Below are 17,118 nucleotides of genomic sequence, written 5' to 3'. Positions count from 1 at the left end.
AGTCTGGTCCAGTGGCACATTCCAATTTTGTCTTACACCTGCTCTACCATATAAATTTGAGAAATGTTGCCACCATGCATCTCCCGGGATACATCATTGAAAACGTAGGTTCCCATTCACCTCTTCGCCTGAGATCAATTTCCAATAGGATATGCGCTCCCCTACTTTGTATGCCCGCAAGAGAGCATCCCATCTTTGGATAACACAATCCTTCTTTTTCCTTGTTAGTAGGGACTTGTAGGCAGTGCTATACAGTCAGAGTTGCGTCTTGGCCACAGCCTTGGTGGATCTTAAACATCCCACTATATTACTTTTCGCATCCCTGCAGGCTTTATCATACCAGCCAGGTTTAGTTATTGCATGCCTTTAACTCTAGGGGCCGCACAGGTGAAAAAAGGGACCAAGTTCTCTCACTTTCTCAAATTCAGACAACAATTCTACATTAGAAACATTATCTGTACAGATAGTTATCAGATTTTCCAGAATTGCTCTGTGTATGGTTAACTTCCTATCTTTCACCTTTCTCAAAAGATCCACTTACTAGTCTTCTTCCCTCTGCCTCATCCTTTTAAGGTGGAGGAGAGGTTTCACTGGCTAGATCCCAAGGTAACTTCTCGGATGAGTGAGATTCACAAGGACGATCAACTGTTGGTTGCCTTTGTGGAGTTTGGATGTGCAGTTATGTTTATATGCAGACTATATCCAGCTGGATTGGCTTTGCATCGCTGAATGTTAGGCTCTGGTTGGGAAACCGGTCAGCCAATTCCACCATGGGCCAAGTAGATATTGTCTATTCTTTAGTGGGATGTCGCTGTTCTCAACATCTGTCAAGCGGCTCAATCTATGACATTCCATTGCGATGGACATACCACAGCATTTTGCCCATTTCTAATGGGGAGCCAGCCCCATGACTCCCTGTTCTACCGCTGCTTCTTACCTCCCTTTGCCCCCTATTACTCTACCCCCTCACCTACTACCTTGTATACAAATACATATGTACAATGTAGTGAGCTAGCCTGCAGGGAAGGGCCGCAGAGTTGAGGGGATACCGTTATCTCTTGTCCTTCCCTGCACCTTGCCATACATGGAATGCTGTGAGTGACTGACATGGAATGTTGTGTGTGAGAACGTTCTCTACTGAATGGTTCTGTGAATGTCAGTTGAGAAGATCATTTGACTGAGAGAGGATGCCGGTAGATGTCTGTCCAAGTAACTTACCTGATGTGGCCTAAATGTATTCCTGTACCCTGTACCTGGAGGTGGAACTTAGTAAAGATGTTTCCTATTCATACACTGGTGTCAGTATCATGCTTGGCCTGGAACCCAACTGAACATTGGCATTGAGGTTGGTAGAAGTGCTGGGGGGACAGCACGTGGGCAGGGGATAGGCATCCACTGCCCCCAAACCATGACAATATTCTCTCTCGAGGTAGGGGCGCTGTAGGCTGCATTGGGGCCAGTGAGGGCCAGCTATTAATGTAAGGAGGCAGCGCCAGGGCCTGTCAGGGCTGCAAGGGGCAGGCAGGAAGATATTGTGGGGCTAAGGGCCCATTGGGTCTGTAAGGGGGCAGACAGTCGAGAATTTGGCCGGAGACCAGTCGGGTCTGTGAGAGGCAGACAGAGCTGTGCAGCAGAGTGACTGTGTTGCTGGTCGAGTGACAGGTGAACCAAGGGGCAAGCGGAGCAGAGCTGAGCTGGTGAATCTTCTACTGTGGCGCTCTCTGTCTCAGTAGTCAGGAGCAAACAGAGATAATTGCCATAGCAGGGCACAGCTTGTTCTACAGGAGATGGACAAGTTGAAATACTTTCTGGGGCAGAAAAGGGGTTGTAAACCCAAGTAAGTGTGTCTTACTGGCTCAGTCAGTGTGCTATGTATCAGTGTTGGAGCGCATCTGCAACAGGGGCCGTTGCAGTTACAAGGACTGTTGTTGCCTGGAGCTCTGTCTTGCTCTGTGGCTCACCTGGTGTGGTGACATCACACAGGGTCCTGGGGGTGATGGTAATTGACTTCTGAATGTGGTGCCAGGAAACCTTCTCAGACAAAGGTGTGTGGTGAGAAAAGAAACTAGCAATGTTCTGCTGACGTTACGATGTCATTGCCCTGCGTATCCCTGCCTGGAAATTGTTGGCGCATGAAGTTCTTTCCTACGCGTGTTTGTGTCTCAGGTGGCAGTGCTGGATGACAGAGGAAGCGAGCGGAGGTGATGCAAAATTGATGGTCGCAATGTGGAAAAGTCGGGGACTGCTGCGTACGGCCACTCAATACATTTTTATGTCAAGTCGGAATTTCAGGATAGTCAGAGTGAAACCACCTGCAGCGGTTTGTGTGTGAGGTATCCCGCGAGTGCAGCAAGGAGAGGAAATGGGAGATTGATACCAATGAGAGGCACCATAATTGGCAGCAAGGAGACGTGTGCCCACAATGTTATGTACTATTTGCACGTTTTGATGGACGCAATGCAGTTTTCGACGCAATGCTGTTTTCGGGATGGTGTTGTGTAACCCACAAAGTGAGCAGTAGTTCCCATTTGTCAAGGGGAAAAGGTTCAATCATTTCACAGATGTTTTTGCAATTTCGGTTTCATATATGTTTTGGCAATTCATCTTAAGATTCATGGTTAAAGGTGTCATGTGAGGCCTGCTGATTTTCGACATTCGCTGGTGTGTTTGTGTTCTGGTAGTCATGGCTTCCGTATAGACTTATGTAAAGTGCACCATGGTAATGTTTGCTGAGGTTCAGTGTGCAACATTTAAGCAGCGTTTTAAAAAATGTTCTTACAGGTTAAACCTTGTGTATTAAAGTAAGTTAGGACATAGACTGTTTAAATTAGTAGCGGTATGTGCAAGTAATTATTCATATGTTGTAAAGTTTTCTTTTTCAGGTTGGACTATGCACTTTTAAACCAGTTTAGAGTTAGTAAGGACATGGACTTCCTAAATTAGTATGAAAATGTGCAAGTTATGATCCATGTTTTGTTAAGAGTCTTAAGTAAAATGACGACGTACTAGAACGTTGGAGCTAACAAGCTTTTACAGAACGCAACATGCCTACACGGGCAGGTGCTTTCCTCGGTTTCCCCTGTGTCGCAAGGGGCGGGCCGTTGCACCATAGATCAGAGTAAGGAGGATGTTAGTGTGGTGCGCAACAGGGGCCAAGAAAAGAAAAGCGAGATGTGAGGATCCAGTCAAGCGGGCCAGGAGGGCCAAGGTATTGCAGGGGGAAGTCAATCCTTGTGTTACCAAGGAAGTCAGAGAGGAATCCAGTTCCCAATGCAGATCGCTCACTTTACAGAGGTATGGTGAGAGGTCATCTGAAGATTGTTTGGGTTTGCTCCAGGAGGAGGACATTGAATTGAGGAAGGAGCGGCGTGTAATTTAAGTTTTTGTTTGACTTGTGGTAAAGTTTTGAAGACGCCAGAAAATAGTACTCTATTAGCCCTCCAAGAACTGGATCAGGATTTCTTACATTTCTTTAAGAATATTTCAGTTGAGCAGAGAGAGACCTAAAGGTGTCATGGTACTTAGATATTGTTCAGCTAGTTTTTTAAATTTTATTTATCCTATAATTTGGGGAATAGTGGTGTCATGTGAGGGCTGTTAAACTTCTACATCTGTTGGTGTGCTTGTATTTGTGGAAGTCGTGGCCTCTGTTAGAGAAATATTGTGCATTTGGTTATTGCTTTGTTGAGATTTAGCTGAGATTTAGGGTGCACAGAATTCAGCTATGCTTTAACCATTTTTTTTTACAGGTTGGACTTTAGTGTACACTTATCTAGCAGCGTTTTCGCATTTTCTCTTACAGATTGGATTTTGTATTTAAGTTAATAGGTACATGGACTTTTTTAAGTTAGTGAGCTAATATGCAAAGTCATAAAGCATTTCCTGCTAAACCTTTTAGTGCATATGCTGATTTAGAGTTTGATTTTTTTCAAATGCATAGGTTCACTCCTTATGTAAAGTAGTAAGAAGGACTTATCCTCATGAACTGTGAATAGTGTTTTGAATAATGTGTTTCTGCATTGTTGGTGCAAGTGTCATGATGACGTGTGTGTATGCTTGGCCTTCTGAATTGCAGTTCCTGAAGTTGTTGAATGTGGCCTTTCTGCACTGGCACTTTGCGCGGTGTTCGGCACCCGTAGTATTCTTTCAGTGGGGTGTCGGTTAACTAGGTTACTTGGAGTACCCTGCCATGTTGGCACATGTTATGATGGGCAGCCAGTGAGTTGCAAATGGGATGGTCAATATTCTATTTGGAGGCTGAGTTGTGTTTGTGTAGTGAGTTTGTGGTGCATTGTGTTTTGGGAGATCGGCATGTTGTAGCGGAGAGTTATCTGGGAGATCAGTTCTCTGTGCCTTCAGGGGCACACTTTGCATGGTAGCAACGGCATGGTTTACCTCAGTGGTGTGTTTATGACTGGAAGCCTAGAGTTGCTTGAAGGTTTGGTTGTGGTATCCTTTGTACAGTGGTTGGTGCCCATCCATTAGGGGTAGTGGAAAGGTAGTGGCATTTTATGCTGCTGACTTTCCCACTGGGTGAGGATGGTTTCAAGGTTTTGTGTGGGTGCGTTGTTGGATGGATTTGATTGGGAAGTTGAGGGATGTACATGTTTTGGGTTTGCGTGTGTATGTATGTCTCTTGCTTCTTGGGTATGTCTTGTGTTGTTTAAGGTGGAAAATATGTTATGTCTTGCCCTTATCTGCACCTTGCCCTGTATGCATGGAATGCTGTGAGTGACTGGCATGGAATGCTTTGTGTGAGAATGTTATGTTCTGAATGGTTCTGTGAATGTCAGTTGAGAAGATGGGTTGACTGAGAGAGGATGCTGGTGGATGTCTGTCCAAGTAACGCACTTGATGTGGCCTAAATGTATTCTTGTACTCTGTACCTGGAGATGGAACCTAATTAAGATATTTCCTGTTTAAACACTGCTGTCAGTGTCATGCTTGGTCAGGAACCCAATTTAACAGATACCCAGCTGGCCATGTGGTCTTCCTTGCACGTTTGCCAAACACTCTTGCCTGGACTGTTTGTTTGGCAAGGATGCCTGTTTTGTTCAAGAGGCACTCCTCAGTTTCCTGGTTAAGATGATGCTTATCGATTGTCTCCCTCCTCCGTAGTCTGTGCTACTTTGGTAGCCTTTCTAAGTTGAGGAATCTCTTGAAAGGACTCCAGTAGCAGCAACAAATGACTTACAATTGGTAACGTTTATTCTGATGAATTAGTTATACCCCTTCCCAGCCAAATCCTCTTGCAAATAGCTCGTACACCATGGTGTTTAGTATTGCCTCAGCTGATAAACACATGGAAAAAAAGGCAGAACTGATGTCTATAGTTGTACTGACAATGACCAACTTTTGAGAATCAAGGGCGTTGACAATGTTGACGCAGAGTCGCTTTGCACCATGTGTTATCTGCGAAAAAGTTTCCAAACATTAGCAGGTGATGGGGAATATATCCAAGATGAGGAAGGGCTAATCGATGGGAAAAACATTACTGAAAGTAAGCAGTTTGTTCATTATCTTTAATATACCTTGCACATTTATTAACTTTTTTTTACTTTTCTAGGAGATGAAGATGGTGAAATCGTAAAGCCATTGAGTGCACTGAACTGACAGAAAAGCGTCTTCAGATTAATATACCCGTTTGGTTTGGATGACATTTCTGTATACCTGCAGCCTTGGACTTTAATTCTTTAATGTACCCCCTTTTAATTATTTTGCACAACCACAATGTATGTTCTAACGATATAGTAGGACATTTCACAAGTTTTCGTTTGATTGAACAAGAATGAAGTCTGATTTGTGTTTGATTCTACATCTTTCAGGGAACACGTATGCAGTTGTTTTTTTTAAGCATGTCTGATTTCGGATTTTCCGGTCTCGTAAGCATTTAACCCCGCTGATGCTGAACAGTTTTTAATTAAATAAGGGTGTGACTTCTGTGCTTTATGTCTCTGAGGATTCAAGCGTTTAAGAGTTGTAAACAGGGAAACAGAGCTGAAGTCATAAATGCTCTTGCCCCTTTTATTCTTTGGAGGTCTCGCACATAAAGTGAGCCCTGTGTCCCTCCCCAGTGGAAGTGATTTGCATCACTGGCAATGATTGATCATTATATGTGCAAGTGTGTCTCTTACCTTTCAACTCCCAAACCTTTTGTGAAATGAGCGAGTGTGACAATCTAGGCAGTATTCGAAGAAAACGTAGTTGCTTATCGGTGCTACTTCAAGGAACAGCATTGTCTGACTTAGGGTTGTAACCTCATTCCCAAAGTCTTCATGACTGTTTATCACTTGCAATTCCAGTTTCAGCTGTGTCCATAGGTTTTGAGGAAGGCAGATTTGTTGATAAATCCACATTTTCACTTTAAACTGATGCAGCCACCTGGTTTCATTTATTCCTCGGACTCGTTCCTGCATTTTCATTACTGTGGTTATGTAAATCCCTAATTATTTATACATATATAAGTGTGTACAATCAAGCCGTTTTAGCAGGTTAGACAAATATTCAGGACAGATCCGTTACTTTGCTCAAACAGGCTGACATCTAGATGTATTTATTTCCAGCAATAGGTTGATTGTCAAATACAGTGAGCCTTAAATTCCCTGCTACTCGAATGTTTGTTTTATTTGTGTTTTGCAAACATCACAGCCAAAAGTGTCCTTGCAAATGACGTCGGCGACTTCAACAAAGTACAGTTGTTCCGAAAGTTTAAATGTTCTGAAATGTTTAACTGCTTGAGAAAGGAACAACCCACTTTCCTCCCCATACTTGCATGCACTTTTAGTATTTAACTTAATTTAAGGCTACCGATAGGTTTCCGAATAGCTCTTATGTTGTAACTCGTCAGATTTTCTGAAAATGTACATATTGTACCAAATGTACATGTGTAAAATTGCACAATGTTTAATGTTGCATATAAATATTTTCTGAAATAAAGTTATGTTATGATTAACAATTGAATACCCTGCAGACCTTATAGATTTTTTAAACTGAAATTCCTGCCATTACAATAGAATACAATTGCCCTCATTGTAACTAGGCATAGAAGCACTGATGCTTCAGGCATCATTTCCTTTTTATAACACCCTAGGCTTCAGTCCAGTTTTGCTTCAGATCATTTTCTTCAATTAAAATGATAATTGTGACTACTACTCTGGTAAGTACAGAGTAATTTCATCTTTTCTCATTGCAAGAAGCTAGGTAGCTGTTTGCTGAAATACCTGTCTACCTCGTTAACCATCAGATCTACAGTCAATATGTCTAGCGTTATAGCAACACAGGTGATTAAGTAACAATCCTTGTGTAGGAACTGAGATGAGATATTTGAATGATATAAAACAGGTGTCTTGGTGTATGAATGGAATACTTTCAGTTGTTGCTTTAAGTCTTCCTTATGTATATTTAAACTCATTAGAAGCTTAGCGGGAATGGTTAAAAATGCAAATTCCCAAATGCAGTATGTTTTTACTGACCACATGATTGAGCTGGCATTGCTGAAATATGACATAAGTAGGCACTGCATGTGGTAAATACCCTTGTGGTGCCAACCTATAAATGATTACATGCAGTATCCACACATAATTTGTTTTAGTAAATACCATGCAATTCTGAGTTGGAGTACTGCATTGGTTGGTAAATAGAGCAAAATAAGGAGGCAGTAATGACTGCCAGAAGAGCCCAACTCAGGCAGATGGCACCACTGAAACACTTGTGTATAGACGCGTTATAAATGCCATATCATATCATATCACTTCACCCACAAAAGATATAAATGGTCAACAAAAAACAGACACGTTGCAGATCAAAATAATGGGGTTTGGCGTGTAGAATGCACATACTTGAGCTCCTGATGAAGTCGGACAGCTGCAGCAAGTACAAGTTGTAAGGAGACTGATGAAGCAGAGGATGACGATGAGGATGATGTCCTGTTCATAGGGTGAGACCATCACCCTGGATGCTGAGCAGTGAGCAAATACTCACCCTTGGCTGGCAGGACAGGCACACCACTACCCTTATCCTGCAGCCCACTTCTCATGCAATACCCATGCCACAGAGACCTTCCAGCACACAATGGGAAGGCTCTCTAGCATGGTACAGCCTACATTTTCTGTGGTCCTGACTTCATGCCCAATACCCTTGGACACATAATTTATCCCAACATGCATGGCACACTGGACCAGCTTAACATACATAATTGGGATACTGAACGGGTCCCCTATGTGCACCCTTAAAAGTTGCACATGGGCTGTAAAAACATCTCCTATGCACTTTATATTTACCCAGCAGTCCTCAATTCAGCAAGACCGGTGCTGAAGCATCCAACATTCTTCAACCTCTACATGGTATGCCTGGGGGAACTCCACCCAACACTGAAATCAAGATAACACCAATGCGCAGATGACACATAGCTTTACCTAAAGATAAAATGCATCTGCGACATCTATTGACTCAAGCACTTTCTGGCCCGTATCCAAGCCTGGATATGAAGCACTTACCAGAAGTTCAACCCTACAAAGAGCAACTTCATTCTCCTAGAAAACTGCACCAAGAATGCCGAAGTCCAGAATTGACTGCTGATATGAGGCTCAACTACCACCCAGTGCAAAATCTTGACTTTGCTGTTGACTGTGACCTCTCTTTCAAAACACACACCACCTAGAAGACCAAAGGAGCATGGTACAAGGTTACACTCTTCTGCAAAGTCAAACCTTTCAGCCTTGCCCCGAGTTTCAGAACAGTTGTCCAAGCCAGGGTTATCTCCCACCTGGACAGTGCCACACCCTTCTTGCAGGTGTCCCAGACGCCACTTTCTTCAGTATGTTGCAGCAAGTTTCATCACAGGACTAAGAAAATTCAACCATATCTTCCCCAAACTCAAGGACCTGCATTGGCAACTCCTTCAAGCATGCATCATGGTTAAGACTCCTCTCTCCACCTGTGCTCCCATTGGCTTGTGGTCCTGCTGCTTGGGAACCACGTCGCCCCCAGCACCATTTCCACGCTGCTGCTGGGGTAAGGCTGTACGAGGCTTGGTGCTCAGAAGCACCGTACGTACATAATTCAAAAAGATGTTTCTGCCGCAGCGCGTGTGTCCACGCTCCCCCTCATGCTGTTTGATCATTGTGTGGCCTGCCCTCCCACTCCCTCCACCTGCGCTCCCATTAGCTTGCAGTCCTTTTTAGTGGCCACCATCGGCGACGGGCCTGAGGCTAAGGGCAGCTCCAGTGGCTTCTGCTGTTTCCGCTGTGGTAGCAAGTAGCCTGCAGCCGTCAACCGCTGCTACTTCTATCCGGTAAGTTGAATCTGGGTGTGTTTTATTTGCTATGCTAAAAAACACAGCCTTTCCCCCACCAGCCCCCTTTCTAGGAAAGTTGAATCTGGATGTATTGTATTTACTCTGCTCAAAAAACAAAGCCCTTTTCCCCCCCTTCTAGTAAAGTTGAATTTAAATGTGTTGTATTTGCTGTGCTCAAAAAACATAGCCTTTTTTCCCACTTCTAGGAAAGTTGAATCTGGGTGTGATGTATTTGCTGTGCTCAAAAAACATAGCCCCACACCCCCTGTAGGACAGTTGAATCTGGGTGTGTTGTATTCGCTGTGCTCAAAAAACACAGCCTTTTTCCCCTTTCTATGAAAGTTGAATCTGGGTGTGTTGTATTTGCTGTGCTCAAAAAACATAGCCCTTTTCCCTTTCTAGGAAAGTTGAATATGGGTGTTTGCATTCCGTTAACTGTGGCACTGTCCCTGCGTCTCTCTAGGCTTCCTACCTATATCCCCCCTCCAGCAAGGCCCTTCTCATCAACCCACCCCCTATGGTGCTCTCTGTTTCTCCCATCTTCTCTATCTACTACTCCATCTCCTACCCTATCCCTCTCACTAAGTCTGGAAGGAAGACATTCAAGAGAGACATCCTGGTCTCCAACCCAGACCCCTCTATCGCTGATACCTATACCACTGTTTCCTCCAGACAGACTCTCACCGACATCCTCTTTGTCGTTCCCTCTCCATACCTATGGACCCTTCATATTGTCTCTGCTCTCTCTCCATTTTCCTCCTCTCCCATTAATGTTGGCACTGGGGGTGGGGGGAGGTCCTCTTGGCCTCCTTCCACTCCTCCAAGACCATCATTAATGTCTATCTAAATGGCACTGTCTTGGTTCAGGGCCCTCAGCCCAATCTCCTCCTTTTTGATAGGCATTTCCCACGTCTTATCAACTTCCTCCCTTTTCCTGCTACTCCTGCCATTACCTCTCTGGCACCCTCCTCTTCCTCCTCTGTCCACCCTCTGGCCCCTCTACCACCTCCGCGGGGCGTACCTCAAGCCTGTACCCCTGCACAGAAGTCTTTCAAATGTGGCAACCGGCTCAAAGTCGCTACTCTCAACTTTCGTTCTGCTGTCAAACACTCCTCTGACATCTGTCATCTCCTTGAAGAACTCGACCTTGATGTCCTTGCTCACAATAAGTCATGGTTCACGGCCAGTTCTGTCGCACGTTTTTACACTTTCCTCCCAGAGGGCTACAAGATCCTCTCCGATCCCAGAACCAACCGTCCTGGAGGTGGAGTAGCCCAGATCTTTCTGGAATGGGTCCCTGCTCCTGTCATCCCTATGCAGACCTACTCCTCCTTTGAATGCCCGGTCTGCAGGCTCTCTATCCTGGCCTCTCTCTAACTGTGGCCACAATCTACACACCAACTGGCCAGGTCGCCCTCTTCCTCTCTGAATGGGCTGACCTCTCATCTTCTCTCCTTGCCTCTACCTCTCAACCTCTCCTGATTGACGACCTCAACATCCATCTGGATGCTTCCAAACCCCCCTCGGTGCTCTTCCGCAATCTCTGCAACACACTCTCTCTATTCTACTCTCTTGTCTGACACACTCTGCTGGGCACACCTTGGATGTCCTCATCTCTTCTGACATCCCCCTCTTTAACCCTCTCACCACTCCTCTATCTTGGACTCACCACTTTCTGCTCTCCTCCCACCTGACTCTCTCTGTCCCCCAGGTGAAGCCTACCCCAGCACGGTCACCAACATTCTGCGTCATCCGACCCATGAAGCATGTGTCATTGGAGGCCTATGCTGCTACACTCTGATACAGTCCTCTCTTTCCTGCATCTTTCTGTTACTAACACCCTCGATGTCCTTGGCCCTGTCATGAAAATCCACCTGAAGCCTACCTCCAAGGTCAACTTGGTGTGACTCCGACCTCGCCATCCTAAAACACAAGTGTAAGGTGGCAGAGAGGAAGTGGAGGGTATCTGGCACATCTGACAAACTGGCCTGTCGTCTGCTCCAAAGGCATTATAGACTCTCTGTACTGTCCAAGAAGAGAGCCTACATCCAAGCCTGCATCTCAGCGGCCACTAACAACACAACCAAACTCTTCAAAATCTGCAAGGAGCTGGCCAATTCTGCTGCAGTCTCCACCTCTCCTGTTCCCTGCCAGGCCCTCTGCACGGCTCTGGCCTTTTCTGCTAAAACCCAGGACATCCTGTCCTCTCTCTCCTCCTCTCTTTCCTCTTCCTCTCCATCTGCCTCTCCCTGCCCTCCTCTGGCTGCCTCTCCCTCCCCTCCTCCCTTCTCCTCTTTATCTGTGATCAATCCTAATGACATTTCCAGACAGGTCCGATCGATGAAAGTGTCATCCAAGCAGGTGCTCCCCCAGAACCATCAAGGACCATATTGACACCCTAGCTCCAGCCTCGTCAAATTTGTGCAATCATTCTTTTGCCACTGGAACTTCCCCTCCCCCTTAAGTGCTCCCTTCTGCATCCCCTTGTAGAGGAGGTCCCAAATATGGCCTGCACTCCCGTCGCCCATTTTGAAGTACCAGGAACATTCACACCAAAATATGTGACAGCTAGGCTGTGGGAGAAACTGGCGATTGGTGGGAGAAGGAATCCCATCAAACGGTGATTAACCCTTTTTCTTCCACCTGCAGAAAACTTACCCTGCAAGTCAGACATTCGATAAGAGGAAGCCCAGTCCTGAGAGTCGTCCGAGCTCTACGCTTCTCAATTGAAGAAACGATAGCAGCCCAGCCGGGATCAGCGCCTCCGTGGGAATCAGGTGAGCGTTACAACATGGAACAAAGACGAACATGTGAGGACTGCAGGAAGCCTGAGATGAGTGATAAAGATATGGATGCCAAAAAGACACTTCTTCAAGCCATCATGTACAGAACCAGAAGATGAAGAGGGAGTGAGCCCACGAGAGGTTATGAAGATGAATGCAGAAGAACCAAGTAAGATGAATCCAAAGGAAAAAATAGAAGTGGTCGATGAATTGACCAGAGGGGGGAGTGTAGAGGAGGTCCCAAATATGGCCTACACTCCAGTTGCCCATTTTGAAGTACCAGGAACATTCACACCAAAATATGTGAGGTATGATGAACAGATAAACCAGCAGAGAGCCGCAGTGGGGGTCTGCCCAGTACTTATCAGAAGAACAATACCTATTGAAGTACCAATAACCAGACAACCATGGGAAGTAAGGTACCCATTGAGAAAACCATACCAGCAAATGAAACGAAATGAAGATGGTTTAAGCACTGTACAGGAAGAAACCAGAAAATCCTTAATGGAGGATGAATGGTGACGTCACAAAAGCCCTGACTAACGCACAGCTAAAAGATATGACGACCCAAGGATGACACAAAGAGACGAAACGCCATGAATAAAGATATCATGAAAGTAAAAGAGAACATTGTTGAAATACAAGAGAGCTTAAGCTGAAAGCATGATGAAGATATTCAACCAGCTAACGCCTGTACATATGCCTGGAACCGCAAGAAGCTAAAGAAAACAGTGCGGCTTGCACTAAGTAGGAGAATAGAGCGGCAAGCGCCATTATACCTAATCTACCTCAAAACAAAGCACGATATTATAAGTGCGAGTCCACTTTGCATAAAAAGTAGAGCCAACCCAGGTTATTCCAGGCCAAACGCAAGAAGTTTCATATTTTAGCATCAAGAGGAAAAAGGCTGAATCGAAACTCGGCAGAGGCAGCTCGTGCCAGGGAAGCCGAGGCCACATAGAAGCTCTAGACAGTAGCTACTTTTAATTGAAGCGAAGAATAGAATATTCTGCATCTAAGGAACCGAGATAAGAAAGCGAATGCAGGTGGCAGGGTGAAACGAAAATCAAATGCATAAATGGAGAGAAACGAGGCAAATACATGGTGTACTAGCACGTGACCAGCCGAGCGAAAGGAGGCACTGTTTCACACCTACGCCTGGCACCGGCCCAGATAGAGATATCCAAACTTTTTCCAGACAGAAGATGCTGTTTCAGAGCCAAACACAGTGAACTAATTGACACATAGCTCATAAAGTGATGATTGATTAAGGGAAGTTACCTTTTTCCAACCAATAGAATTCCATGTTAACTTTTGAATGTTACACGTCAGATTATGACGCGTTTTTAGTATAAAGGTTGTGTTTTGTGTGAAGCTCGAGGGAGGCGAAGCGAGACGGGCTGTCTATTTCCATGTTTCCTCATTTTTTGTACTTGTCATTAAACGGACTCCCCTTTACCAAACCATTTAGTTGTCCTTCTTGATTGGTGTTGGAGTAAGAGACCCTGCATCCCCATCCATCTCGAGGTGCAGCTATCTCGTCTTAAAGTACTGCAGGGCAAACCCAGACTCTATGGGCCGGCCGGGGGGTCCCTCGGTACACCTGGTAGCAACGATCAGATGGTTTATCGACCATCGATTAGTGATTGAAGTAAGACACCTATTGACCGTCGACATAAAGTAACTCTAGGTCTTCGGCAATATCACAAGTCCTTTGCCATTCGGCTGAGTAGACCGTGAAGCTCCCCGTAGACAATGGTAGCGTAAGCAAGAAAACTGCAGTAAGGGCCTGAAGGGACCCGTTTTCCCAACACATCCCTTCCCATTCCTACGGGCAGCCGATCGAGTGAAAGCCGTAGAAGGCGGTAACGAAGGCAGTGGGTCCAGAGACGAACAATGCGAACGGTGAGTGAAGAAAAAATTGAATGCTGTGGCAAACAGTGCATGCCTTAGAACAAGTAAAGGGAAAAAGGTAACAGAGGGAGGAGGAAAAACAAAATATAGTCAGAAGTAGAGAAGACTGCTTATATATATATATATATATATATATATAAGGGGATAATGACTCGAGAATAATAAAATAGAGGTTACCGGGGTAGACAGCCGAGAAGAGAGAGGTTACCAGGGCGGACACCTGAGAAGTGAGATGATTCACCTTATTCCTACGCCAATATAGTAGCTAGAAGAAACGTGTACCCAGATTCCCACATAATGGGGAACGAATAGGCTACCACAACGTTTAGAGACGTTGTGAAAGGGGTTCCTTTACACTCCATGAAGGGGTAATGATTAGAGGCAGAGGTATCTGTGTCCAGCTGGTGTCCGTCTGGTCGAAGTGTCTTTCTTTCTTGTTTTCTGTCGTGACGTCACGTGTATTTTTTTTTAAGAAAACTGAGTAAAAATGTTTGAGTGATTCACTAGCTGAGACAGAATCGCATATGAGTTCATGTTTTTGAGCAAATTGGTTATATAAAATTTTTTGTGAAATTTTGGATTGGAGCTTGCAGTGTTTGGTGCTCGCTCATATTGTCACAAGTTGTTTAAGCCACACGAAAGCATTGGCAAATGTTATATAAGAGGAAAGGGAACAGATTTAAACATGGAAGACATAACTCCATTAGCACACTTATGCAAGCAATTGCCAAAACACGCACCCAAGCTAAAGAAGTACAGCACCGAGTGGGTTAAAGGTACTGCCCACAAGATGTTATGCCATGGCTGCAAAATGGGTCTTTATCTAAAGCCGTCTTACATCATAAGACGACATATTTGCACGCCATATATACAGGCAAGAAGTTGGAAAAACGCCTTGCCATTCTCGAATTGTGGAAAATGTACGAACAGACAAAGGCGGAAGAGCCACCAACAGATTAGATACTTAATGCATGCACTGAGGGGGGTGAAACGCCTACCGCACCACCTGCCCCACCCGAAACGAAAGATGAAGGATGTAAGCACGACGGATTATACCAGTTGAGAGAACTTAAATGAGCCACGGGTACAGCAGCCCTGCATATGAGTCACCTACACATAGTAGTGATGAAAATCAAGGGAAGGATAAGGACAAGAATATTACCTCCGCAGTCCCAAGGGACAAGGGGAGGCGCGAGGATGAAAGAAAAGATCAGGCACAGACAAGTGCATCTCTCGACAAGGAGAGAGAAGGGAAGAGATGGAAAAGGAGCGGAGACAGAACTGATGATATAGCATTCGCGAAAGACGAATGGATGGGAGGACACATTTTATTGAAATTCGATGGCAAAGGCATTGATGACGCAAGACAAATGGAGAGGTTAGAGGAGACACAGAGAAAGGGGAAAGAAAAGGAATTAAGAGATTAAAGAATAAGGAGGAAAGACAGACAAAGGTGAGAACAGCTATATCGCGAAGAGCAAGAAAAACAGCTTGATCGCAACCCAAGTGCAGCCTCCAATCAAGACAGAGAGAAACAGCAAAGGTTAGAAGAAGAGCAAAGGATACGTGAGAAAAGAATAAGGAAATGAAGAGATGAGGAAATACAAAGGGCAAATGAACGTAGAAATGAAAAAGAAAGGAAGAAGAGAGGGTCAGAGAAGAGGCGAGGAAGCAAAAAGAATTTGACGATATCGAACGTAAGCAAAGACAGAGCACGCGATCTTGAGAATTTGGAGAGGGAAGTTAAAAAACCCGATCCAGTTGTAGACTGGGAGGACATTGAAGAGTTCTTTCCTGCGTACGATTCAGTACCAGGTACATCCAGGGCGAATATTGACGATGACTTCGACACCAGAAGCATCGGAGAAACGATCGATAATATATATGATGAAATGGGGCTTGAACAAATAGCCCCAGGAGAGAGGGAAGACGAGTGCTTGGAAAGCACGCAACTGTATGACACTTAGGAGCTCACTCGTAGCAGTGGGAATAGAGAGCTATCCATAGATAGGCTAGAAATAAGTAGAAATAAAGATAATGCAAGAAGTTGCATAAATTGGGAACACACAATGTCTGACTCCAAGGGAGAGGAGCGCGAGGAAAGAGAAGAGGGGAGGCTGAGCGAAAGACGACTCCCAAGACAAAAAGGGATACGATGGTCAGACACTAGTGAGGCTGCACCGAGGGCATCAGAGTCAGCCACGCACCCTGACCGACATGAAGAAGTATCTCACGGTCAGAGGAGGTGTCTTCACCGCCCTATGTGGACAGGCTAAGGACATTGCCAGGTAGAAGGCGATGCGGGAATGTTACCCCTGCAATAGACAGAAGAATGATGAGAGAAGAAAAAGAGGGCTACGCATTCCAATTTCCGCTACTAGAGAAGGGGGGAGTCAGACCACAATATATTCCATGGCCACACATGGATCGGGAAAAGTTGAAAAACAAGCTTCCAATGCTGACATCGTAGCCGGAAAATGGATACATGAGTTAGAAGAAATGACAGGGGGGAACACGTTAGCCATAGGGGACATTAAGGGTCTCCTAATCACCATACTTGGTGAGAGAGCAGACAATGTGTGGGCACGGGCAGGGTACCCTGGTGTAACCATGATCAATACCGCACATGACGGAGCGCCATTTAACAATTGCAGAGCATCAGTGTGGAAAGCGCTACAACTACTTTACTCAGATACTTCCGATATGGGAGCTATAATGACTCGAAAAATTAAGGAGTCTGAAGATCTGTTAATTTATATACAGAATTTCCAAGACGCGTGGGTGCATGAATCTTGGACCAAATCCATACCTGTGTTTTACCACATATTGTGCCAAGGCTTGCCAGAATCAGTGCAAAAACAACTTAAGAAATTGGTAGGAGTTGAGGCTAAACCTTGGGCTGAAATACAGTTGACTATCGCACATTACTGCAGACTATTGCAGGAAAAGAATCGCAAAAAGGAAGCAACGCGAAAGGGTGAGGAAGCGAAACTGGTGCAGAAGAAACTATCAAAGTATTCTCTTGAAGGAGCCATGCTAACTAATGCAGCTGAGCAAGGCATGCAACAGGTAGCTAGTCCACAACAGAATAATCAGGGTAACGTAGGATTTTACCCACGGGAGAGA

General features: G+C 45.0%; 1 protein-coding gene across 3 annotated transcripts in view; it reads left to right on the top strand.

Annotated features, from left to right (window-relative positions):
• YTHDC2 (YTH N6-methyladenosine RNA binding protein C2) overlaps positions 1-6,960 on the top strand; it is a 2,707,399-nt gene extending 2,700,439 nt beyond the window's left edge. For all 3 annotated transcript variants that reach the window (XM_069625524.1, XM_069625523.1, XM_069625522.1), the window contains one exon: positions 5,567-6,960. In XM_069625524.1, the coding sequence (XP_069481625.1) occupies positions 5,567-5,590 (24 nt within the window). In that variant the 3' untranslated portion in view covers positions 5,591-6,960. The remainder of the gene's footprint in view (positions 1-5,566) is intronic.
• The last annotated feature ends 10,158 nt before the right edge of the window (positions 6,961-17,118 follow it).

This window comes from Ambystoma mexicanum, chromosome 6p (genome assembly GCF_040938575.1).
Source record: "Ambystoma mexicanum isolate Mex_15411 chromosome 6p, UKY_AmexF1_1, whole genome shotgun sequence".
NCBI classification, from domain to species: Eukaryota; Metazoa; Chordata; class Amphibia; order Caudata; family Ambystomatidae; genus Ambystoma; species Ambystoma mexicanum.
The sequence above is the reverse complement of the archived record's forward strand: the minus strand, read 5'-3'. Positions and strand labels throughout refer to the sequence as shown.